Source organism: Siphateles boraxobius, unplaced genomic scaffold (genome assembly GCF_051911475.1).
Source record: "Siphateles boraxobius isolate OS27281-9 unplaced genomic scaffold, OSU_SipBor_1 22, whole genome shotgun sequence".
Taxonomy (NCBI): Eukaryota; Metazoa; Chordata; class Actinopteri; order Cypriniformes; family Leuciscidae; genus Siphateles; species Siphateles boraxobius.
Genome location: NW_027508833.1, coordinates 41,430,001 through 41,455,253, shown reverse-complemented (window position 1 = coordinate 41,455,253; position 25,253 = coordinate 41,430,001). Strand labels below are relative to the sequence as shown.

Genomic DNA, 25,253 nt, shown 5'->3' with positions numbered 1-25,253 from the left:
CGGCCAGTCTGAGGCCAGTCTGATCGCGCGGTAACACCGGCGAGTCTGATCGCGCGACTAACAACGGCCAGTCTGAGGCCAGTCTGATCGCGCGACTAACAACGGCCAGTCTGAGGCCAGTCTGATCGCGCGGTAACACCGGCGAGTCTGATCGCGCGACTAACAACGGCCAGTCTGAGGCCAGTCTGATCGCGCGGTAACACCGGCGAGTCTGATCGCGCGACTAATACCGGCCAGTCTGATCACGCGACTAACACCGGCCAGTCTGATCACATGACTAACAGCGGCCAGTCTGATCACATGACTAACACCGGCCAGTCTGATCGCGCGACTAACACCGGCCAGTCTGATCGCGCAACTAACACCGGGCAGTCTGATCGCGCGACTAATACCGGCCAGTCTGATCACATGACTAACAGCGGCCAGTCTGATCGCGCGACTAACACCGGCCAGTCTGATCGCGCGACTAACACCGGCCAGTCTGATCGCGCGACTAACACCGGCCAGTCTGATCGCGCAACTAACACCGGGCAGTCTGATCGCGCGACTAATACCGGCCAGTCTGATCACATGACTAACAGCGGCCAGTCTGATCGCGCGACTAACACCGGCCAGTCTGATCGCGCGACTAACACCGGGCAGTCTGATCGCGCAACTAACACCGGGCAGTCTGATCGCGCGACTAATACCGGCCAGTCTGATAACGCGACTAACACCGGCCAGTCTGATCACATGACTAACAGCGGCCAGTCTGATCACATGACCAACAGCGGCCAGTCTGATCACATGACTAACACCGGCCAGTCTGATCGCGCGACTAACACCGGCGAGTCTGAGGCCAGTCTGATCGCGCGGTAACACCGGCCAGTCTGATCGCGCGGTAACACCGGCCAGTCTGATCGCGCGACTAACACCGGCCAGTCTGATCGCGCGACTAACACCGGCCAGTCTGATCGCGCGACTAACACCGGTCAGTCTGACACAACTCAACTCATAACGAGTTGTGGACTCTTTTTTTTTTTCTTTTAATTTTTCATATTTGTAGGATCTTTTCTGGGACATTTTTGGAGCTTAACAGAATGTTTTCCATTTTACATAAATTGTTGCATTGAAATGAACTAGACAAGTGTACATGATTTACACAAGTTGTTTCTGCTTGTGTGTCTGTAAGCTGAAATACAAGGTTGAACAAGAATAAAATCCTCCTGACGGTCACTTGCCGCCATCTATTGGCATTTTTTTTTCATTTGTATATTCAAATATTCAGATTGTATATCAATCTCATAACATGTAATTTTGCAGTGCAAATTATTTAATTTGATGGGTAACAGCCCTATAGTGTCTTATTATTATTATTACTGAATTTATTGATCAAATGTAAGAATTTGACATGAAAGATGATGCATACATTTAATAAGGTAATACAAATTATTTTTATTAATAATTTTATTAATACATTTTATTAAATTTATTTAATAAAATGTATTTAATTAAAAAGTCTTACGCAACCTGCTGGCCTTCTAAGCTAACATTTTGTTTAACCTCTCTTGTGCAGTTTATATTATGAGTGAGAAGTAGAAACAGCAGGGTCCTCATTTATAACCGTCGCACAAAACAGGCCCTGAAAGAGGCGTACGCCACTTCCGACGCACAAGTTGTGATTTATAAAATACAAACTTGACGGGAAAATGTGCGCAACTGCACGCAAACTCTGACCCATGCGTACGAACATTTTGGAGACGGAGCAGTTTGGCGACACTGATGGTGAGCTGGAGTTAAATTTCTTTTTGGTCACTTTTAGACAGAAAATCTAAAGAAAATTATACATATACAGAAAGATAATACAAATATATTTTCACTTGCCAAGCCTATCACATGAAGCAAACATCATTCCTTCTTAAATGTCTGCGCCAGCGAGTGCGTTGGGCTGTTTAGTGAAACTGACGCATATATAGCCGTAAATCTTCCTTATAAGTCCTGATCATACCCACTAAACATCAGACGTCTATTGGACAGGCAGATCATGTCTATATTGCGTCAGTCGGTCCAAGACCAATTTTTGACCTTTATGCAACGTGCAATCTAGGTCCGCTGGACATCTAACTATGACCCCACCTGGACGTCAATATAATGTTCAATATTTGAACGCCGGAATAGGTAATTTTCTGGATGTTATGTGGACGTCTAAGACAGGTGCAGTAAAAATTTACATGATCTAGGTTTGCAAAGTTACCTCCAAACGAGGTATTTTGTACGTCATGTTTGGAAGTCAGATTTTGGTTCCCTGAAGGTGCAGACTAGACGCCATGTGGACGTCTAAGACAGGTGCAGGAAATTGACATGAACAATGAATGAAGGGAAATGTTTGATTGACTGAGGCATTAATCATTGACATGCTTAGCTTCGTGAATGCATTTTTAATGTTAAATAATAACATTGTTTTTCAACATGATTCATTAGTAGCCTAGGTCTAAAGCAAAAGTTGTTTGCACGTCGTGATGACGTCCGGAATTGGTCCGCATATATATACATGAAACAGGAAGTCCCGCCTACAGGATGGTAGTTCCACAGGAAACACCACGGGAAAAGTGAACGACAGCAACTTCAAGCAAGAGATAGGCCTAAATCTGAAAAATCCTTGTTTTCAAGGTAGGTTCGGTCACCATAGTGAAGTTTATGTTAAATTATGCTTTACTAGTTTTAGTGTTATTGTCTTAAACTAGCCTACTTAAACCTGTGGTGGGGGAGGGAGTGAATCTCCACTAGCTAGCGTTAGCTAAACATTGGCCATAGTTAGCCTACTTTTGAAAACAACTTTCGCACGGCACCGAAGATTAACAAGTAGCAGCTAACATCATTCCGCTACATGTCTTGTACATTTGCTGGGGTTTTATTTTGGCCGTCGTTGGTTGCCCAATGATCTGGCCGTGATTGCACTTTAAAAATCCCACATTACAAGGCCACTATGGCTTGGTTCTCTGTATGGCAATACTTTAAACTGACTAATGCCGTGTTTTTTGTGGTCTGCCACTGCCTTTGTCATAAAGAAAGCTAAAATATGATAACATAACAATAACATAACAGAATGTTTGCAAACCCTTGCTTGCAACTGTTTTATGCCAGTGACCCACTAACATCACAAAACATAATGTTGGTCATAAAAATGCAAACTGTAAAACTCAAGGCTAAAATAAACACTAGTCATGCAGCACTATTTAATGTTCTAACAATCAACCTAAAAGTAAACATGTGGGCAACGAGAACCACCTGTCAGTCACATGTTCCCATACAAGGGGTGATATAAGTTAACAGATCTAGATGTACTGTAAATACCAGGAATTGAAAGCTGGCATTCTGATCTTTAGTCTCACATTCGTATTTTTATCTTAAACCCAAATGTCTTCAATGTACAACAAAAAGAAAGAAATTTGCCTTGCTGTTCCCATGACTTTGGAGATGACTGATTGTGATCTTCACTTGTGTTTATTGATTTCAGTGTACCAGAAAAAAGTCCTAGACTTACTCGCTGACATAAGAACTTGCTTGAAGCAAAGCCAACCTGCCAGTTCACCAGTAAACATCGAAAAGATGGAGACTATGGAGGACTTTGACCGTGAAGAGGAATGTCTCCATGAAGTGGAGGCCTAGGATGCTATGGTAGTTGTATAAGTATGGAAGTAAAAGATAGCTTTATACAATACAATGCACTCACTCATTGTTAGTTTATTTTGGGGAGGGCCAGTCAACCTTACTGACTAATGAAGTTATTCTAACAGGTGCTGCAAATATCAAAAGTTGGTGGAAAGACAACCAAGCACTGAGTCCACAAAGCCCTTGACAGGTACGTTAGTACATACAGTATGGATTTTGTGTAATGTCCAGGTGCTTTGTTTTTTGCAATGTCTGAATCACAATCAGTTTCATTGGCCATCCATGCATTGATGGAGCACCTTATTGGCTACCAAGACAGATGATAGGAAATTACTTTTGACCCCGGAATTAAGCCCACAAATATCCATCATGGTGGCGGCCAATTTCAGCCCGTTTAGGCTGAGTTCGCTAGAAATGCATAGAAATGGATGGGAGGGGGAGGAGCTTCTCACTGTCTCCAGTTATATTAATACCTCCATGGCGTAAACCCCCCTGACTGACATGACTGTGTGTATACAGAATATTATTTGTGTATGTGTTTGTGGCCACAGAACATACTTTCTCCTATTGATTTCTAAATGTAAATTATTTTCTCTTCTCTAATGCCGTAATGGCATCTTTTAATATGAAGGGGAGGGGGCAAAACGGCAAGAGACCTTTCAGAAACACAAAAATATACAGAGCACTACATAGGTAAGGCCAGATAAAAAAAGAATGAGTGACTTGATGTATGACTGCAGAGTGCCTTTGTATGATAGAAATTATGTGTGTTTTTGTACTTGTGCAGATGGAGTTATGAAGTTCGACCAAACTGCTACTGCTACCTCAGAACACCTTAAACACACACCACAAAGAAGTGGAGGGTTCACTACTCCACATAGTCACTGATCATGTACACACGCATATATATATATATATATGAAGACAAGAGTTAGGTACTAATATACAAGATAATCTTCATTGCCATTTAAGTGAAATTACTGAACTTAAATATACAAGCTTGATAAAAATTATCATTCTACAAGAAAATTTCAAATGGCACTTAGAGGCTTTTGCATCTGAACTCTTGTCTTCATATATATATATACACACACACACACACACACACACACACACACACACATATATATATATATATATATATATAATGACACACACACACACACACACACACACACACACACACACACACACACAGTCACTCAACATTTGCGTCTTGTTTAGCACTTGTGTGATAGTTGTGTTTAACTGAAATTGTACAGATCATACAGTGATTTACAAAAAATAAAAAGTAAAAATGAGTGGGGATTGAATTGATTTCTTAAACCTCTGTGCACAACTGTACGCATATCCCTTTCCAGAGGGTGGAGGGCCTGTTTTCTGTACCAGTTAATTTTCCTGTAGCATTTGGCTCAGAGGCAGGTCTGAACTGGAAATGGATGGATTAGGATACATTGGAATGTGTTTTTCCAGTTATGTGGTGGAAAGGAAAGCAATCAAATGAAGCTACAGAAAAATGAACTGGAACAGTTAAAATGAGACTAAGGTTATGAACAGTGCAGTATAAAAGCACTGTCTGCACCTCCGGAGGTCCTCTGGTCGTTAATACAGGACGTTTGCTGGACGACTAAATAAGACGTTGTTTGGCGTCACAGTCTGCACCCATAGGTCCACAACGACCATATCTGGACTACATTTAGCCCTTAAACAGAAGTCCTGTGGAAGTCCATACAGGAGGTTCGGTAGACGTCGGATAAATACGTTGTTTGGCGTCACAGTCTGCACACTCCTGATACAGATATAGCACGGACAAGCACACCGTCGAAACTACGTCTCTGGAGGTAACTTTGCGCAGTGGGTAAATACAGTTCATGTTCACAATAACAGTTTAAATAAATAAAAGAATGATTTAAACTTTGTTTTACTTCTGTTGTGAAGATTTAGATTAAATATGCCATTCTGATTAATGTAGTTAAACACTTAAATTACATGAAATCAATACTGAGAAGTTACAACATTTTTTATATTCAATAAAAAAAAATATTTGTTGTGGATGCAATGCTTTCGAACACTTTTCCTCGGGCATGCTGCGTTTTAATGTTTTAACTACAGAGATAATTGCTTATCATGATAATAACAGATTGTCTGAGAAAATAGTTTTGTGCAAATAATGCAGAACAAGGTCTATCTGTTTCCATTAAAAACATAAATCAATTAAAAATACTCTTTGGACAGTGGAAAAGATTAAGAAAAACTTTCTCCCGAAATGTATTTTACATTGTTTGATTTATTTATTCAAAAACAAGGCAAGGATAGGCTATTAAATGATTTTTATTAATGTAACTAATGTGACAGCACATCCGCATTTCATATTTTCCTAATGTACCGTTAAACATGTTATCGCGTGGATTAATAATCATATGCAAATGATATGCAGATGAGGATATGCAGATGAGGATATGCAGATGAGGATATGCAGATGAGGATATGCAGATGAGGATATGCAGATGAGGATATGCATAGTAAAACTAGGTGTTGTAAGCTCATATATGGTTGTTTCGGGGAGGAGACGCATGTGCGCACAATCTTCCACTAACTGGGATTTATAAAGTGAATTCTGCGCAGGTTCTGGCGTACGCACGCTTTTATATTTTTTTGCGTACGCCATTTTTAGCTTTCTGGCGCACGTACACTTTTAGTAAGGATCCTACGCACAGTTTTATAAATGAGGCCCCTGACTTCTAGAGTAAATGCTTGTATAACGTTAGACCCATTTGATATTAGGACTGCTTTACTTCTAGGTTGGTTGTTTATGTTTTTATGTTATGGTCATACTGTGAAATAAATGTAATTTAGGGGGAAAAAACAGGGTTGTCTGTGTTTCTAAATTTTATTTGGGTGCATTAGACGGCCTGGATGGGTGTAGGATTTCCCGGCCTGAAATTGTGTCCCAGTCCGGCCCTGTATGGGCCTTTACACCAGGAAAAAGCTCATGTTTTATTAAAAAAACTATTTTGGCAAGCTAAAATGGCAATTTGGTTGTCACGAAAAGGAAAATTGAATGATGGGTCTGCAGTGTTAAAGGGGTTAATAAAATCCCGTATCAATATAGAGTTTAGCTACTACAAGTTAATGAGGATGTTTTCAGATGCAAATGCCGCATGCATTTGTGATGTTGACACTGATGGCTGTCTTCAAATTTATGCATGAGTGGAGTTTTTATGATTGTAAAGGAAAGGAAAGAAAAAGAGGCAAAAAAGCGCAATAAGCCTGTTGAAGCCGTGATTTACAGTGAATGTAGAACAGCTGAGGCGTTGTTAGACTCGACGCGGAGTAAAACCCCCTTCGCTGATCTAAAACACGGCGTCGAGGGGCTTATTGCTTTTATAAACCGGTTAATCCATAAAAGTATTCATTTTTTTATTTATTTTATTCATAAAATAAATACCAACAACAACAAAAAAAAAATAATGTTGTAACACATTTATTCCTCCGCCAAGCAATAGTTCCAAAGAGGTTGCCAAGCAACAAAGCATCACAAATGGCGGGTGCGCAGTAACACTGATGTAATGCGCGCACAGGTGTGTGTTGTTGAGAAATTTACCACGGCTTCGAACACGGCTCAACCAATCAGAATCAAGGACCGGAACTATTTTATAACCTTTATTTTTATTTTTTTAGAAAGAGTGTTGGCATGTCTAAGATGCTTTTTCACGTCTGAGACTGTTTTTTAAATCCATTGCTCTCCTTTCTAGCTGTTTTCCCCGCTTTTTACTAAAAATTTTATAACTTTAATGTTTTTGTAAATAAAGTGATCTTAAAGTAAAAAAAAGTCTCTCCTCTCCCTCTCCACCACTCTCTCGCCCCCCCCCCCCCCCCCACACCACACACACTCTCTTCTCTCTCTCCACCCCCCCCCCCACACACACACACACTCTCTTCTCTCTCTCCACCACTCTCTCGCCCCCCCCCCACACCACACACACTCTCTTCTCTCTCTCCACCCCCCCCCCCCCCCCACACACACACACACTCTCTTCTCTCTCTCCACCACTCTCTCGCCCCCCCCCCACACACACACACACTCTCTTCTCTCTCTCCACCACTCTCTCGCCCCCCCCCCCCCCCCCCCACACACACACACACACTCTCTTCTCTCTCTCCACCACACACACACACTCTCTTCTCTGCGTGCCCCCCCCCCCCCCCCCCCCCCCCCGGGATTGTCCCGGTCTCGGTTGGCAGGGTGACAGTCCTCGAGTGTGTAAACTCGTGCTATTGTCCGCGGGCCAGAAGCTGCCATGGAGACACACTAATATGACACAGGGAAATGTTTGCTGATGGCCATTCTATGGGCTTTGTCCCACTCTTTCTCTTTCATGACGACTCGATTTAAGTCTCCGAATGTTTGACTACAAACGCGAGAGTGCTCTGCGGCTCCTCCGGCTTTGTCCCGCGGGTTTGAATGAGTAATTCAGCTTTTGTGTGTCTGGATTGAGGGGGCAAACAGAGAGACAAGATTCCTGAGCGCTCGAGCCGCTTCCCATGGTTATGCGGGATCAGACTGGGATCGGGATGGGGAACAGGAGCGTGGCGCTTCACCGGCCCTTTACAAACACATTGTGCACGAGGGGAACCGGTGACCGTTTCTACGGAGAAACATCGCGTCTGCGCGCTATTTTCCTGAGGGATTTCCATGACAACTATTTGTGGTGGTAAAGAATCCGACACCGGGCTCTCGAGCTCATTGTGAGGAGAGTGCGGGCTCTGATTGGCTCAGGGAGCACTGATACACCGAGTCTATAGGCATTGAGCTTCAGTGAGAGTTATTATAGAGAGAGCGTCCCTTCACGAGCTTCTGTGCGCATTACCCGGGACCGGAGAGCAGATGCGCGGGCCTGAGCGCGGAGGTTTGAACGCTCCGGGTGAATGCGTGCGATGGCCAACGCTGACAGCGAGGTGAAGACGCTCCTGAACTTCGTGAATCTGGCGTCGAGCGACATCAAGGCGGCGCTGGACCGATCCGCGCCCTGCAGACGCTCCGTGGACCACCGCAAGTACCTGCAGAAACAGCTCAAGCGCTTCACTCACAGGCCCGCGGACCCACGCGCGCGCGCCCGACCGAACGCGCCGGACCCGAGCCCGAACCCCAACCCTGCGAGTCACGTGCCCATGCGCGCGCGCCAGCTCCCGGCGTCCTTCTGGCAGGAACCGCGCGCCCCGGGCACCCGCGCGCGTCTCCAACACCTCCTGAGGAACAGCGCGAGCGGCCCTGCGAGCGTCAGATCTCACGCAGAGAAAAGGAAGATGATTCGCGATAATAATAATAATCACCCGCACGCGGAGCCGCCGAGGAGAAGCGCGCCGTGTGCGTGCGTGTGCCCGTGCTGCCCTCTTCAGTGTCACGCGCTGCACGCGGACGCGCCTCTCAGGGACAGTACAGCGGAGGCGCGCGGCTTCATCGACGGACTTCACGGTAACGCGCATGTGGTGATCAAGCCGATTCCCACGAAGCCCGCGATTCCCTCCTCCATCTTCAGCGTGTTCGGCTTCATCTAGTGTTCGAGGACCACTAACCTTACCTTCTGTTTTTAACCCGATCCTGACACGTGCTGCACATGCACGAGCAATGTTTATGATCACGCGCCTTTGAGCACTTAAAGTACAGATGTAGCAGGAATAATACACACGTGCGGTGATTATTTTATTGGCTTTTGTGAAGGACATCAAGATATGATCGCAGCATTGCATTAGTTTACGCATCATCAGGTGACTCTCTGTAGAATGAGTTTTCATTTAACAATCGTTGTCTGTTCCAGATTCACTTCCCTGAAACAGCATGATTTCACTGTGATGTAGAGATAGATCAGTATTTATTATGATCTTTTAGTTGAGATGTTGTTCTGTCACACTAATTAAGCCTGGTCATAATCCAGGTCTTGTGCTGAATTAGCTCATTAAAACTGGTAATCGACTGCTTTACACTGTCTGCTCATTACTGACACTCAAACCACACGAAATAAGGAGAGCCTTTTATTCTGCACTCGCCAGTGTCATACTCTGTGTTTTTTAGATCATCAAAATACATAAAATTGTGTTTCAAACACACACAAACTTTAAAAAAAATCAAGATCATAAATTAAAATGTATAAATAGCAACCTGAAGACAAAACACTCAATTCACAAGAAGTAATCTCACAGCACCCGTGTTTAAATGTCCAGCAGAAATAATGTTTCAGAATAAATTATTTGCTTCTGTGTTGTGTTTGAGCCGGTTCTGGATCCAAGGGTCTGGTTATGGACCTCTGGGGCCGGTTCTGGCGCCGGTTCTGGAGCTCTGATGTCGAGCCCGGAGCCGGTTCTGGAGCTCTGGTGGGCAGGCCCGGAGCCGAGCTCTGGTGGGCAGGCCCGGAGCTGGTTCTGGAGCTCTGGTGTCGAGCCCGGAGCCGGTTCTGGAGCTCTGGTGGGCAGGCCCGGAGCCGAGCTCTGGTGGGCAGGCCCGGAGCTGGTTCTGGAGCTCTGGTGTCGAGCCCGGAGCCGGTTCTGGAGCTCTGGTGGGCAGGCCCGGAGCTGGTTCTGGAGCTCTGGTGTCGGGCCCGGAGTCGGTTCTGGAGCTCAGGTGGGCAGGCCCGGAGCCGGTTCTGGAGCTCTGGTGTCGAGCCCGGAGCCGGTTCTGGAGCTCTGGTGGGCAGGCCCGGAGCCGTTTCTGGAGCTCTGGCGTCGGGCCCGGAGACGGTTCTGGAGCTCAGGTGGGCAGGCCCGGAGCCGGTTCTGGAGCTCTGGAGCCGGATCTGGAGCTCTGGTGTCGGGCCCGGAGCTGGTTCTGGAGCTCAGGAGCCGGTTCTGGAGCTCAGGAGCCGGTTCTGGAGCTCAGGTACCGCAGCACGGGCCCCGGCAACGGCAGCGAGTCGATGGACCTCAGTCTCCGGGTCCCCAGCTGCTCTCGGACCCTCAGCCGGCACAGGTGCATCAGGGGCCGAGGGGACGCTGCAAACACACACATACACTCACACACTCTTCATCCTCAGACTGTAACTGACCTGAGTGTTCATGTGTGTATGAAAGTCTCAAAATCAACAAACACAACTGAAAATCATAATTCCTAAATTGTCTTCTATGTACGAAACGAAGTAAAGCATGAAAGACAAACAGAATTTACATTATAAAAGTGTCACTGTTTTTAAACAGCTGTGGTCGAACGGTTCCTCACAATCAGGCAAATAGTGTCAGGGAATCAGGAATAAAGATGTGTGTGTCCTTCATCTCATGTGTTGCGGATCGTGAAGCAGAAGATGGAGACTCACATGTTCTGTGTCTGATGCTGGGCCACTCGGGAGCGTCGCGGATCAGAGCCGTGGTTCTGCTGCACAGCTGCACGTTCCCCACACACTCCAGCAGCAGATCCAGAACCAGCGCCGCGGACCGGCTCCAGCGGGCCGACGAGATCCAGGAGCAGAACTGACACAACACACAGAGGACACGCACACATTTTATTTAATCAAATAAAAATTTAAGCACAAATCAATTCCAAATATATAGAAACTTATAAGTATGCTTAAGTAAAAATTTAAACATTATATTTTGCTTTTGCAGAAAATGCACAAAACAGCAAAAACAACATTTATAAATTGTACTGGTAGTCACTGTATGAAGAGTTTTTGGGTATAATATGTCACAGTTTACTTTATTTCATAAATCAACTATAGTGTCCTGCACACACTAGTGAAAAAAGATAAAAAATGATATCTGGTGTCTGAATAAATTTTGCTTTGACTCTCGATTGCCTTGGCTTGATATGTTTTTATGAGCCGCATTTTCCCCACATGCACGGATTTCTACACGCCGTGCAGTGCTTTTTTGTACCCATTGTCTTCAGAATTAATCGTTAATCCTAATTATCTGTATGTATAATTAACATTCAACACCACATTCATGATATCATGGCAGGCCTGAGAATCACAGATGCCAACTTCATCAAACGCGAGAGAAGTTTCTGCTGTAAAAGCCTCATTATTCAGACATTGTAGTGGGTTAGGCTGGTGTCACCTGTTGCCCGGGCTCGGAGCGGCTGGCGTGCTCCTCCTCCTGCGTGTGTGTGTGTGGTGTGAAGAGCGGCCGGGCGTCGCAGCCGTGCTCCAGCAGACAGCGCAGGACGCTGATGTGGTGTGTGTGTGTGAGCAGCGCGGGGAGGGCCTCCACACGGGCCCCGTGCTCCAGCAGCAGCGCTACGCTCTCCACACAGCCCCGCTCCGCCGCTAGCAGCAGCAGCGGCTCCGCGTCCGGGTCGGCTCCGGCCCTCAGCAGCTCCGCGGCCGCCTGCGTGTTCCCGGCAGAGACAGCGCAGAGCAGAGCCGAGCAACAGCCGGAGGAGCGCCGGGTGTTGACGTCACAGCCCGAGCGGATCAGCACGCGCATTGCGTTCAGCTGGTTGTGCTTCGCGCACAGATGCAGCGGAGACACGCCGCTCTCCCGTAACCGCACGCGGCTGCTGACCGGCAGCAACAGGGAGACGATCCTGTGGGAAACATGAGGGACGCGCTTAATACAGCAAACTATCATTCTCACAATCAACACACTATTAATACAGCAAACTATCATTCTCACAATCAACACACTATTAATACAGCAAACTATCATTCTCACAATCAACAGACTATTAATACAGCAAACTATCATTCTCACAATCAACAGACTATTAATACAGCAAACTATCATTCTCACAATCAACACACTATTAATACAGCAAACTATCATTCTCACAATCAACACACTATTAATACAGCAAACTATCATTCTCACAATCAACACACTATTAATACAGCAAACTATCATTCTCACAATCAACACACTATTAATACAGCAAACTATCATTCTCACAATCAACACACTATTAATACAGCAAACTATCATTCTCACAATCAACACACTATTAATACAGCAAACTATCATTCTCACAATCAACAGACTATTAATACAGCAAACTATCATTCTCACAATCAACAGACTATTAATACAGCAAACTATCATTCTCACAATCAACACACTATTAATACAGCAAACTATCATTCTCACAATCAACACACTATTAATACAGCAAACTATCATTCTCACAATCAACACACTATTAATACAGCAAACTATCATTCTCACAATCAACACACTATTAATACAGCAAACTATCATTCTCACAATCAACACACTATTAATACAGCAAACTATCATTCTCACAATCAACACACTATTAATACAGCAAACTATCATTCTCACAATCAACACACTATTAATACAGCAAACTATCATTCTCACAATCAACAGACTATTAATACAGCAAACTATCATTCTCACAATCAACAGACTATTAATACAGCAAACTATCATTCTCACAATCAACACACTATTAATACAGCAAACTATCATTCTCACAATCAACACACTATTAATACAGCAAACTATCATTCTCACAATCAACACACTATTAATACAGCAAACTATCATTCTCACAATCAACACACTATTAATACAGCAAACTATCATTCTCACAATCAACACACTATTAATACAGCAAACTATCATTCTCACAATCAACACACTATTAATACAGCTAACTATCATTCTCACAATCAACACACTATTAATACAGCTAACTATCGCTCCACAAACATATTTTCGCCTGGAAGGCTCTATAGAAATCTGGCACTCTATTGAACGCAGTTAAACGGAGAGAGCTGCCGTTCACAGACACCAGAATGAGCGAGTTCACAGTAACGTTCACCAGGCAGTAATACAGGACGCTCAGTTCACGTTCACCCAAAATATGAACGAGTTCATGAACTATCGTGCAATGAGCTCGTTCAGGCACAACACTGGATTTCACACGTGCTTCAAGACGTTCCCTCAGCGTCAATCGACACAACACGAGTTCCCTTGGAGGGGAACAAGCTGATCAAACGACTGAATCCAATATTTGATGATGATAATATAGCATAACGAGAGATATATAAGTAATCTTTGAGCCGGAAACACATAAGCATGTGGTGTGTGCGTGTCAGGTCTGCAGGAGCAGGTGTGTGTGTCAGGTCTGTAGGAACAGGTGTGTGTGTCAGGTCTGCAGGAGCAGGTGTGTGTGTCAGGTCTGTAGGAGCAGGTGTGTGTGTCAGGTCTGAAGGAGCAGGTGTGTGTGTGTGTCAGGTCTGCAGGAGCAGGTGTGTGTGTCAGGTCTGTAGGAGCAGGTGTGTGTGTGTGTCAGGTCTGCAGGAGCAGGTGTGTGTGTCAGGTCTGTAGGAGCAGGTGTGTGTGTCAGGTCTGCAGGAGCAGGTGTGTGTGTGTGTCAGGTCTGCAGGAGCAGGTGTGTGTGTCAGGTCTGTAGGAGCAGGCGTGTGTGTCAGGTCTGTAGGAGCAGGTGTGTGTGTCAGGTCTGTAGGAGCAGGTGTGTGTGTCAGGTCTGCAGGAGCAGGTGTGTGTGTCAGGTCTGTAGGAGCAGGTGTGTGTGTCAGGTCTGAAGGAGCAGGTGTGTGTGTCAGGTCTGTAGGAGCAGGTGTGTGTGTCAGGTCTGCAGGAGCAGGTGTGTGTGTCAGGTCTGTAGGAGCAGGTGTGTGTGTCAGGTCTGTAGGAGCAGGTGTGTGTGTCAGGTCTGTAGGAGCAGGTGTGTGTGTCAGGTCTGCAGGAGCAGGTGTGTGTGTGTCAGGTCTGCAGGAGCAGGTGTGTGTGTCAGGTCTGCAGGAGCAGGTGTGTGTGTCAGGTCTGCAGGAGCAGGTGTGTGTGTCAGGTCTGTAGGAGCAGGTGTGTGTGTCAGGTCTGTAGGAGCAGGTGTGTGTGTCAGGTCTGCAGGAGCAGGTGTGTGTGTCAGATCTGCAGGAGCAGGTGTGTGTGTCAGGTCTGCAGGAGCAGGTGTGTGTGTCAGGTCTGCAGGAGCAGGTGTGTGTGTCAGGTCTGTAGGAGCAGGTGTGTGTGTCAGGTCTGCAGGAGCAGGTGTGTGTGTCAGGTCTGCAGGAGCAGGTGTGTGTGTCAGGTCTGCAGGAGCAGGTGTGTGTGTCAGGTCTGTAGGAGCAGGTGTGTGTGTCAGGTCTGTAGGAGCAGGTGTGTGTGTCAGGTCTGTAGGAGCAGGTGTGTGTGTTGTGTGTGTGTCAGGTCTGTAGGAGCAGGTGTGTGTGTCAGGTCTGTAGGAACAGGTGTGTGTGTCAGGTCTGTAGGAGCAGGTGTGTGTGTCAGGTCTGCAGGAGCAGGTGTGTGTGTTGTGTGTGTGTCAGGTCTGTAGGAGCAGGTGTGTGTGTCAGGTCTGTAGGAGCAGGTGTGTGTGTCAGGTCTGTAGGAGCAGGTGTGTGTGTTGTGTGTGTGTCAGGTCTGTAGGAGCAGGTGTGTGTGTCAGGTCTGTAGGAACAGGTGTGTGTGTCAGGTCTGTAGGAGCAGGTGTGTGTGTCAGGTCTGCAGGAGCAGGTGTGTGTGTCAGATCTGCAGAAGCAGGTGTGTGTGTCAGGTCTGTAGGAGCAGGTGTGTGTGTCAGGTCTGTAGGAGCAGGTGTGTGTGTCAGGTCTGCAGGAGCAGGTGTGTGTGTTGTGTGTGTGTCAGGTCTGTAGGAGCAGGTGTGTGTGTCAGGTCTGTAGGAGCAGGTGTGTGTGTCAGGTCTGTAGGAACAGGTGTGTGTGTCAGGTCTGTAGGAACAGGTGTGTGTGTCAGGTCTGCAGGAGCAGGTGTGTGTGTCAGGTCTGCAGGAGCAGGTGTGTGTGTGTCAGGTCTGCAGGAGCAGGTGTGTGTGTTGTGTGTGTGTCAGGTCTGCAGGAGCAGGTGTGTGTGTCAGGTCTGCAGGAGCAGGTGTGTGTGTCAGGTCTGCAGGAGCAGGTGTGTGTGTCAGGTCTGCAGGAGCAGGTGTGTGTGTCAGGTCTGTAGGAGCAGGTGTGTGTGTCAGGTCTGCAGGAGTAGGTGTGTGTGTCAGGTCTGCAGGAGCAGGTGTGTGTGTCAGGTCTGTAGGAGCAGGTGTGTGTGACAGGTCTGCAGGAGCAGGTGTGTGTGTCAGGTCTGCAGGAGCAGGTGTGTGTGTCAGGTCTGTAGGAGCAGGTGTGTGTGTCAGGTCTGCGGGAGTAGGTGTGTGTGTCAGGTCTGCAGGAGCAGGTGTGTGTGTCAGGTCTGCAGGAGCAGGTGTGTGTGTTGTGTGTGTGTCAGGTCTGCAGGAGCAGGTGTGTGTGTCAGGTCTGCAGGAGCAGGTGTGTGTGTGTCAGGTCTGCAGGAGCAGGTGTGTGTGTCAGGTCTGCAGGAGCAGGTGTGTGTGTCAGGTCTGCAGGAGCAGGTGTGTGTGTCAGGTCTGCAGGAGCAGGCGTGTGTGTCAGGTCTGTAGGAGCAGGTGTGTGTGTCAGAGCTGCAGGAGCAGGCGTGTGTGTCAGATCTGCAGGAGCAGGTGTGTGTGTCAGAACTGCAGGAGCAGGTGTGTGTGTTGTGTGTGTGTCAGGTCTGCAGGAGCAGGTGTGTGTGTCAGGTCTGCAGGAGCAGGTGTGTGTGTGTCAGGTCTGCAGGAGCAGGTGTGTGTGTCAGGTCTGCAGGAGCAGGTGTGTGTGTCAGGTCTGCAGGAGCAGGTGTGTGTGTCAGGTCTGTAGGAGCAGGCGTGTGTGTCAGGTCTGTAGGAGCAGGTGTGTGTGTCAGGTCTGTAGGAGCAGGTGTGTGTGTCAGGTCTGCAGGAGCAGGTGTGTGTGTCAGGTCTGCAGGAGCAGGTGTGTGTGTCAGGTCTGCAGGAGCAGGTGTGTGTGTCAGGTCTGCAGGAGCAGGCGTGTGTGTCAGAGCTGCAGGAGCAGGCGTGTGTGTCAGATCTGCAGGAGCAGGTGTGTGTGTCAGATCTGCAGGAGCAGGTGTGTGTGTCAGATCTGCAGGAGCAGGTGTGTGTGTCCCGTGACTCACTCCTCGTGCCCGTGCTGGCTGGCGATGTGCAGGGGCAGGAGGCCGGCACTGCAGGGCTTGTTGGCGTCGGCCTGATGTTGGAGCAGAAGCTTGACGGCTTCCCCGTGACCGTGTCTGCAGGCTTCCGTTAAAGCCGTGTTTCCATCGCACGTCTGGAGGTTCACGCCGGCACCTGACAGGACGAAACACACAAGCCATCCCTTAATATCGGGAAATAACTGTCTTATGAACACAAATGATTTCTGTTCTGGGATTTATATCTGCTGCTGTAGTGCCGGTCCTGTTATTAGTTTCTGGTTATTCTAAATCTATCATATTAATTCGTTTATTCATGTCACGGTAAAATATTAATTTTAGGAACTTCAGGCATATTCTCAGATGATCAGATCCTCATATCTGAAGAAATTACACTCATGACTGAGTATTTTGTGATTTAGTAAATGTTTGCAGCATACAAAATTTCGCTTTATATGAAGAGCGTACAAAATGCTCAAAAATAATCTTAAAGTTCTTTGTCAAATTAAATATTATTTGAGCTGTTCATTTTTATTGGGTTTTTCATTTTTGGGATACACTAACAAGTATTGCAAATCTTTAGTCTATATTAAGCTGTAATTAAGTGAGTGTTAGTTCATTTAAACATCTATGTTATTGATAATTGTACAATTACCTTACATTAAAGAAAAATACGAGTTTGATATGTCTTATGTTTCTATTTGACTTAAAATAAGAAGAGTTGGATTGACAAGTGCAATCAAGCTAGCATATACAGCTAAATATTGTGTTTTTAGTCATCCGAATTAGTTGACGATAAAAAATATCTTTACCACAACAAATTTTCACAATGAAAATCAATTCAGTAAATTGTCAAGATTAAGGTCGAGACTGAAATCACCGTTTCATAGATTTAGACTTTGTGTTTAAAACTAGCTTTGTTTTAAACTTAAGTTAATTTTATGTTAGAAAATAGTTTATATTTCAAATAGGTCTTGCTACAGAAAACATGGAATTTGTGCTTTTAAAGTTAAGTCACCAAAGTCAAACCTTTTGCTTAAACTACTATTCTCTTTAACATATGATTTTAAAGTCATTGGATTTTTTAAAGAGAATCCAAAAGCATGAGGTTCAGTACCGTTCTGGATCAGGCACGCAAGCGCTTCTGTCCGTCCATGTCGCGCGGCTTCGATGGCGGCTGTGACGTCGTCAGCGTTACGGGCGTCTACGGCGGCTCCCGCCTGCAGGAGCGTCTGGCAGAGCGCGGTGTTGTTCCGTCTCGCAGCTTCATGCAGCGCCGTCCAACCTCGCCGACAGCGCTGATTCACTGACGCTCCACGTGATAGCAGCAGCTCCACCATACCCACACACTCCTGCTCACACGCTGCACATGAGGATAAACACACACACACACATTTACTCCATACCCACACACTCCTGCTCACCCGCTGCACATGAGGATAAACACACACACACATTTACTCCATACCCACACACTCCTGCTCACCCGCTGCACATGAGGATAAACACACACACACATTTACTCCATACCCACACACTCCTGCTCACACGCTGCACATGAGGATAAACACACACACACATTTACTCCATACCCACACACTCCTGCTCACACGCTGCACATGAGGATAAACACACACACACATTTACTCCATACCCACACACTCCTGCTCACACGCTGCACATGAGGATAAACACACACACACATTTACTCCATACCCACACACTCCTGCTCACACGCTGCACATGAGGATAAACACACACACACATTTACTCCATACCCACACACTCCTGCTCACACGCTGCACATGAGGATAAACACACACACACATTTACTCCATACCCACACACTCCTGCTCACCCGCTGCACATGAGGATAAACACACACACACATTTACTCCATACCCACACACTCCTGCTCACACGCTGCACATGAGGACAAACACACACACATTTACACCATACCCACACACTCCTGCTCACACGCTGCACATGAGGAGAAACACACACACACATTTACTCCATACCCACACACTCCTGCTCACCCGCTGCACATGAGGATAAACACACACACACATTTACTCCATACCCACACACTCCTGCTCACACGCTGCACATGAGGACAAACACACACACATTTACTCCATACCCACACACTCCTGCTCACACGCTGCACATGAGGACAAACACACACACATTTACACCATACCCACACACTCCTGCTCACACGCTGCACATGAGGATAAACACACACACACATTTACTCCATACCCACACACTCCTGCTCACACGCTGCACATGAGGATAAACACACACACACATTTACTCCATACCCACACACTCCTGCTCACACGCTGCACATGAGGATAAACACACACACACATTTACTCCATACCCACACACTCCTGCTCACACGCTGCACATGAGGATAAACACACACACACATTTACTCCATACCCACACACTCCTGCTCACACGCTGCACATGAGGACAAACACACACACATTTACACCATACCCACACACTCCTGCTCACACGCTGCACATGAGGACAACACACACACACACATATTTACTCCATACCCACACACTCCTGCTCACACGCTGCACATGAGGAGAAACACACACACACACAGACACACATTTACTCCATATCCACACACTCCTGCTCACACGCTGCACATGAGGAGAAACACACACACACATACACACACACACATATTTACACCATACCCACACACTCCTGCTCACACGCTGCACATGAGAAGAAACACACACACACATTTACTCCATACCCACACACTCCTGCTCACACGCTGCACATGAGGAGAAACACACACACATTTACACCATACCCACACACTCCTGCTCACACGCTGCACATGAGGACAAACACACACACATTTACACCATACCCACAACACTCCTGCTCACACACTGCACATGAGGAGAAACACACACACATTTACACCATACCCACAACACTCCTGCTCACACGCTGCACATGAGGAGAAACACACACACACACATTTACACCATACCCACACACTCCTGCTCACACGCTGCACATGAGGAGAAACACACACACATTTACACCATACCCACAACACTCCTGCTCACACACTGCATACGAGAAACACACACACACATTTACTCCATACCGACACACTCCTGCGATAGTAAAGGAAGCGAGTAAAGCGAGTAAAGGAAGCAATTAAAGGAAGCGAGGAAAGGAAGCGAGGAAAAGAAGCGAGGAAAGGAAGCGAGGAAAGGAAGCGAGTAAAGAAAGCAAGGAAAGGAAGCGAGTAAAGAAAGCGAGTAAAGGAAGCGAGTAAAGGAAGCGAGGAAAGGAAGTGAGGAAAGGAAGCGAGTAAAGGAAGCGAGGAAAGGAAGCGAGGAAAGGAAGCGAGGAAAGGAAGCGAGTAAAGGAAGCGAGGAAAGGAAGCGAGGAAAGGAAGCGAGGAAAGGAAGCGAGTAAAGAAAGCAAGGAAAGAAAGCGAGTAAAGAAAGCAAGGAAAGAAAGCGAGTAAAGGAAGCGAGGAAAGGAAGTGAGGAAAGGAAGCGAGTAAAGGAAGCGAGGAAAGGAAGCGAGTAAAGGAAGCGAGTAAAGGAAGCGAGTAAAGGAAGCGAGGAAAGGAAGCGAGTAAAGGAAGCGAGTAAAGGAAGCGAGTAAAGAAAGCGAGTAAAGGAAGCGAGTAAAGGAAGCGAGTAAAGGAAGCGAGTAAAGGAAGCGAGGAAAGGAAGCGAGGAAAGGAAGCGAGTAAAGAAAGCAAGGAAAGAAAGCGAGTAAAGAAAGCAAGGAAAGAAAGCGAGTAAAGGAAGCGAGGAAAGGAAGTGAGTAAAGGAAGCGAGTAAAGGAAGCGAGTAAAGGAAGCGAGTAAAGGAAGCGAGTAAAGGAAGCGAGTAAAGGAAGCGAGTAAAGGAAGCGAGGAAAGGAAGCGAGGAAAGGAAGCGAGTAAAGAAAGCAAGGAAAGAAAGCGAGTAAAGAAAGCAAGGAAAGAAAGCGAGTAAAGGAAGCGAGGAAAGGAAGTGAGGAAAGGAAGCGAGTAAAGGAAGCGAGGAAAGGAAGCGAGTAAAGGAAGCGAGTAAAGGAAGCGAGTAAAGGAAGCGAGTAAAGGAAGCGAGTAAAGGAAGCGAGTAAAGGAAGCGAGGAAAGGAAGCGAGTAAAGGAAGCGAGTAAAGGAAGCGAGTAAAGGAAGCGAGTAAAGGAAGCGAGTAACGGAAGCGAGTAAAGAAAGCAAGGAAAGGAAGCGAGTAAAGAAAGCAAGGAAAGGAAGCGAGTAAAGAAAGCAAGGAAAGGAAGCGAGTAAAGGAAGCAAGGAAAGGAAGCGAGTAAAGAAAGCAAGGAAAGGAAGCGAGTAAAGAAAGCAAGGAAAGGAAGCGAGTAAAGAAAGCAAGGAAAGGAAGCGAGTAAAGAAAGCAAGGAAAGGAAGCGAGTAAAGAAAGCAAGGAAAGGAAGCGAGTAAAGGAAGCGAGTAAAGAAAGCAAGGAAAGGAAGCGAGGAAAGGAAGCGAGTAAAGGAAGCGAGTAAAGAAAGCGAGGAAAGGAAGCGAGTAAAGGAAGCGAGTAAAGAAAGCGAGGAAAGGAAGCGAGTAAAGGAAGCGAGTAAAGAAAGCGAGTAAAGGAAGCGAGTAAAGGAAGCGAGTAAAGGAAGCGAGTAAAGGAAGCAAGTAAAGGAAGCGAGTAAAGGAAGCGAGTAAAGGAAACGAGGAAAGGAAGCGAGTAAAGAAAGCAAGGAAAGGAAGTGAGGAAAGGAAGCGAGGAAAGGAAGTGAGGAAAGGAAGTGAGGAAAGGAAGCGATTTCCTGTGGGAAATTAATCTCACATGAACGCAGACACACTAATAAAATTACCTGAATGACCTGTATGACCTGAATGACCCAAACGACCCCTGAATGACCCGAATGACCCAAATTACCCAAATTACCCGAACGACCCCTGAATGACCCGAACGACCTGTATGACCTGAATGACCCGAATGAACGCACCTTTATAAAGTGGCGTCTCTTTGTTCTTGTTGCTGATATCAGGGTCGGCTCCTGCTTCCAGAAGAATCCTCACACAGTCCAGGTGTCGTCCGTGAACCGCGATCATCAGAGCCGTCTGTTCCTGAAGCGTGCGCTTGTCCACACACACGCCTCGAGCTGCACACACACACACACACACACACACACACACCATTAATCAGCACATGCATCAGGACCTCTGTAGATGACCAATGACTAGCAGTAAAACACAACACTAGAGCGGCTCAACCTGTTCAACAAGTGCATGGGTTTGTTTTCTGGAAATTCCTCAGAAAGGTTAGAAAGAAACAGCCTGTGGCACTTCAAGTGTGTGTGAGACAGTAATTTAGAATTCAAGTGTGTGTGAGACAGTGATTTACCTTTCAGCAGCACTCGAACACAGAGTGTCTGCCCGCAGTGAGCGGCTTCATGCAGTGCCGTCCAGTCGTCAGCGTCACACGCCGATGCTAGTTCCCTCACTCGCTGCACATCTCCTCTTCTCACCGCACAGATCAGCCTGAGGCAGCAGCAGATCATCACTGACCAGGGCAAGTCGTCACAGGGGCTCAGAGACGGGGCTAGTCGTCACAGGGGCTCAGAGACGGGGCTAGTCGTCACAGGGGCTCAGAGACGGGGCTAGTCGTCACAGGGGCTCAGAGGCCGGGGCTAGTCGTCACAGGGGCTCAGAGACGGGGCTAGTCGTCACAGGGGCTCAGAGACGGGGCTAGTCGTCACAGGGGCTCAGAGACGGGGCTAGTCGTCACAGGGGCTCAGAGACGGGGCTAGTCGTCACAGGGGCTCAGAGACGGGGCTAGTCGTCACAGGGGCTCAGAGACGGGGCTAGTCGTCACAGGGGCTCAGAGACGGGTCTAGTCGTCACAGGGGCTCAGAGACGGGGCAAGTTGTCACAGAGGCTCAGTCTCATAAATGCTTGTTTCCTCCAGCAGTGCTTTTTTTTTTTTTTTTTTTTGAAATCTCTTAAACTGATAATATTTTAGTTAGTTCTGTCCTCCAGAGTATATTTACTGTATAATCCAATTTTTGTAATATCTAAGAAATAAAATAAACGCACAGACATCCATTAAGAAATACATGTACATTTAAGGCATATTTTAATGGAAATCTAGATCTATGTTTTCTAGACAAGAGTCATTTAGTCACCTGTGTTTTATGTGTGATTTTATATTTCTGATTGGAAAATATGTTTATGTATCGTTTCTCTTTGCACGTTTCATTAATTGTTTTTCATAGTCGTTTTACTGTACATGTGGCCAGAAAACCCGTATAAATATGGATTTTAATAGCAGGTTCCATTGTGACAACTTACCCCATACACAGATGACTCGCTATAGCGGTCTCGATGTGAATGTGTCAAAAAAAGACATTTAAAATTCAACACATACTGAGAAACACTGACTGGCCTGAGTGTGACAACTAGCCCCGGTCTCCAGAAGATCAACACAGAACACGGTGAGATTTGAGCTGTCACAAAACACCCGATTTAAAGTGACAGCTGAAGGTCATGAAGGAACAAACCTGTCACACACCTGTCATATTCTGATACCTTATAAACCGTATTAACTGAAACATTTGAGCTTTTACAGTTGATGAATAAACTGCCACAATAAACACACACACACAAGCGGACTGAAGGACTCACTCTGTCGGCTCGATGTCTCTCTCAGATGATGAGGTTTTCTGCGGCGATGAGTTTCGTTTTGTGCCATTTGTTCGAAATAAGGAGATATATTCGGCATAAGTGAACCGTGTCATCGTGTCGTGTTATTGTCACACAGCGCGCGTGGACAGACAAAGGCGCGCGCAACGTGTGTGTGTGTGTGTGTGTGTGTGTGTGTGTGTGTGTGTGTGTGTGCGTGTCTGTTCAGCGCTCAGCTGTTCGTTCACTGGGTTAATTTTAGTTCGTCTTGACACGTGAGGACTGGAGTTTACCTTATTTGTCTGTGCACTCCACCAGCTCAGATAATGTGATAATAGCAGAGCTTACAGTGGAAGTAGTGAGGGATGAGGAAAACATGTTAATTCATGTTCAGATCACATCAGGTCTTTTTAGATTCCTCAGAAAGAGAAAAAGAAAGAGAAGGAAACACTACATAAGAACTGGATCTGTCATCATTCCACATTAACTATTCCAGTTGAGTGTGTATCAGATTCAGGACAGCTGTATTCTCTGATGTCTCGTCACGCGTGTCAGATGATGACGACACTAGTGTTACTGCATGTCAGCCTTTGTTTGTTTGTTACATATTTAGGAAAACGGGTTTTTCTGCTTATGCATATATGCAAATGTAATAGTGAGGAAATGGTAAAGAAACTATGGACTGTGTGTTTAAAATCATGCAGAGGTTTCAAATGTGTGATGTTCAGATCTGCTGCTCTGATGCCTTTTATGGACAGGATCCTCGGTTCAGCTTCACTTCCACACACACACAAACACACACACACACACACACACATGATCCTCAGTTCAGCTTCACTTCCACTTGAGACATTTATCATCACTGTCACTGATCACACACACACACACACACACACACACACACACACACACACACACACACACACACACACACACACACACTCTCCCTCTCACACTCTTTTATTGAGAAATATCAGACATACTTTGTTAAGAATATAAATAGCACAAATCTAACAGAACGACTGTAAAAAAAGAAAGACTATTTTTGAAATATGTAAATCTGCCAAAATGAACACTATTCAGCAGAAGTGAGTTCACAGTATCACTACAGCGTCAAAGGATTCAACACTCTCTCACACACTGTCGGAGCATCAGCATCATGCATCAGTCGGAGATCAGTGTGTGAACACGCAAGTACGATGTCAGGCACTGTAATTTGCTCTGGCCCCCTTCCTGTTCGCCGGAGTGATGAGATAGTTAGCAGATTGTCATCACTCAATGGCTGGCTGTCTAGTGGTGTCCGCAAAATAATATAGAATTCGTAGACAAGTGGAAAGGTTGTTGGGGCAGACCTGACCTGTTGAAAAGAGATGGTATTCATCCCTCCTGGGATGGTGCTGCTCTTCTCTCTAGTAATATGGCACATAGTCTTAGAGATCAAACATGACAATCTGGGGCTCAGGTCAGGAAGCAGACAAACTGGCTAAACCGACCGTCTGCTAGCGGCCTCGCGTCACCAAGGTCAGATAAATCCCATCACATAGAGCCTCTTTCACCTAGATATCATCATATAGAGACTGGGCATAAGAAAAAAATTTGTTTGGTTCCGGTTTCCGACCGACCCCGTCAATTTATGTGCGACCCAAATTTATTTTATGAGCTTGGGGAAGAAATAATACAAATTAAATAAATACACAAATAAAAAAACTTTGAGGCGAACAATAATTTATGTTTTTGTACAGCACCGTATTTGTATAGCCTGTTGTCCTTGTCGAAGATTTTATTATTTAGAAAACAAGTAATTTTGCTATATATTTGGACACAATTATTTCTTCTGTCTGTGACTTTGGTTTTCCTCTGTGTATGTGAAAGACCTTGAATGGAATGTTGTTTGCTGCAGAAAATTCTATTCTGAGAAGTCACATGGTAAAAGTCCTTTACCCAAAACTATCTATAGGGTGTGTTACCTTCTTTGGAAGAAGATGTATGTATATAACTCTGAACCAAAATATACACGGGAGCGCACTGGAAGGCCAGAGGGCCAGTG

At 46.1% G+C, this 25,253-nt stretch overlaps 2 protein-coding genes across 3 annotated transcripts; one reads left to right on the top strand and one right to left on the bottom strand.

Moving 5' to 3' along the window:
* Positions 1–7,901: 7,901 nt before the first annotated feature.
* Positions 7,902–9,629, top strand: LOC143747405 (protein FAM181A-like). The gene has a single exon (XM_077240195.1). It carries the CDS (start codon positions 8,581–8,583, stop codon positions 9,208–9,210), a length of 630 nt encoding a protein of 209 aa, XP_077096310.1. The 5' UTR covers positions 7,902–8,580; the 3' UTR covers positions 9,211–9,629.
* A 42-nt stretch (positions 9,630–9,671) lies between these two features.
* asb2b (ankyrin repeat and SOCS box containing 2b) lies at positions 9,672–23,471 on the bottom strand. 2 transcript variants are annotated; one of them, XM_077240194.1, is made up of 9 exons: positions 23,210–23,444; positions 21,930–22,066; positions 21,532–21,687; positions 17,666–17,911; positions 16,534–16,705; positions 11,698–12,166; positions 10,956–11,109; positions 10,486–10,638; positions 10,152–10,453 (listed from the first exon to the last, which is right to left on the bottom strand). In XM_077240194.1, exons 1-8 carry the CDS (start codon positions 23,320–23,322, stop codon positions 10,502–10,504), a joined length of 1,584 nt encoding a protein of 527 aa, XP_077096309.1. In that variant the 5' UTR covers positions 23,323–23,444; the 3' UTR covers positions 10,152–10,453; positions 10,486–10,501. The 2 variants fall into 2 exon arrangements, with proteins under 2 accessions (XP_077096308.1, XP_077096309.1); XM_077240193.1 differs by having other exon boundaries at positions 9,672–10,638; positions 23,210–23,471.
* Between the last annotated feature and the right edge of the window lie 1,782 nt (positions 23,472–25,253).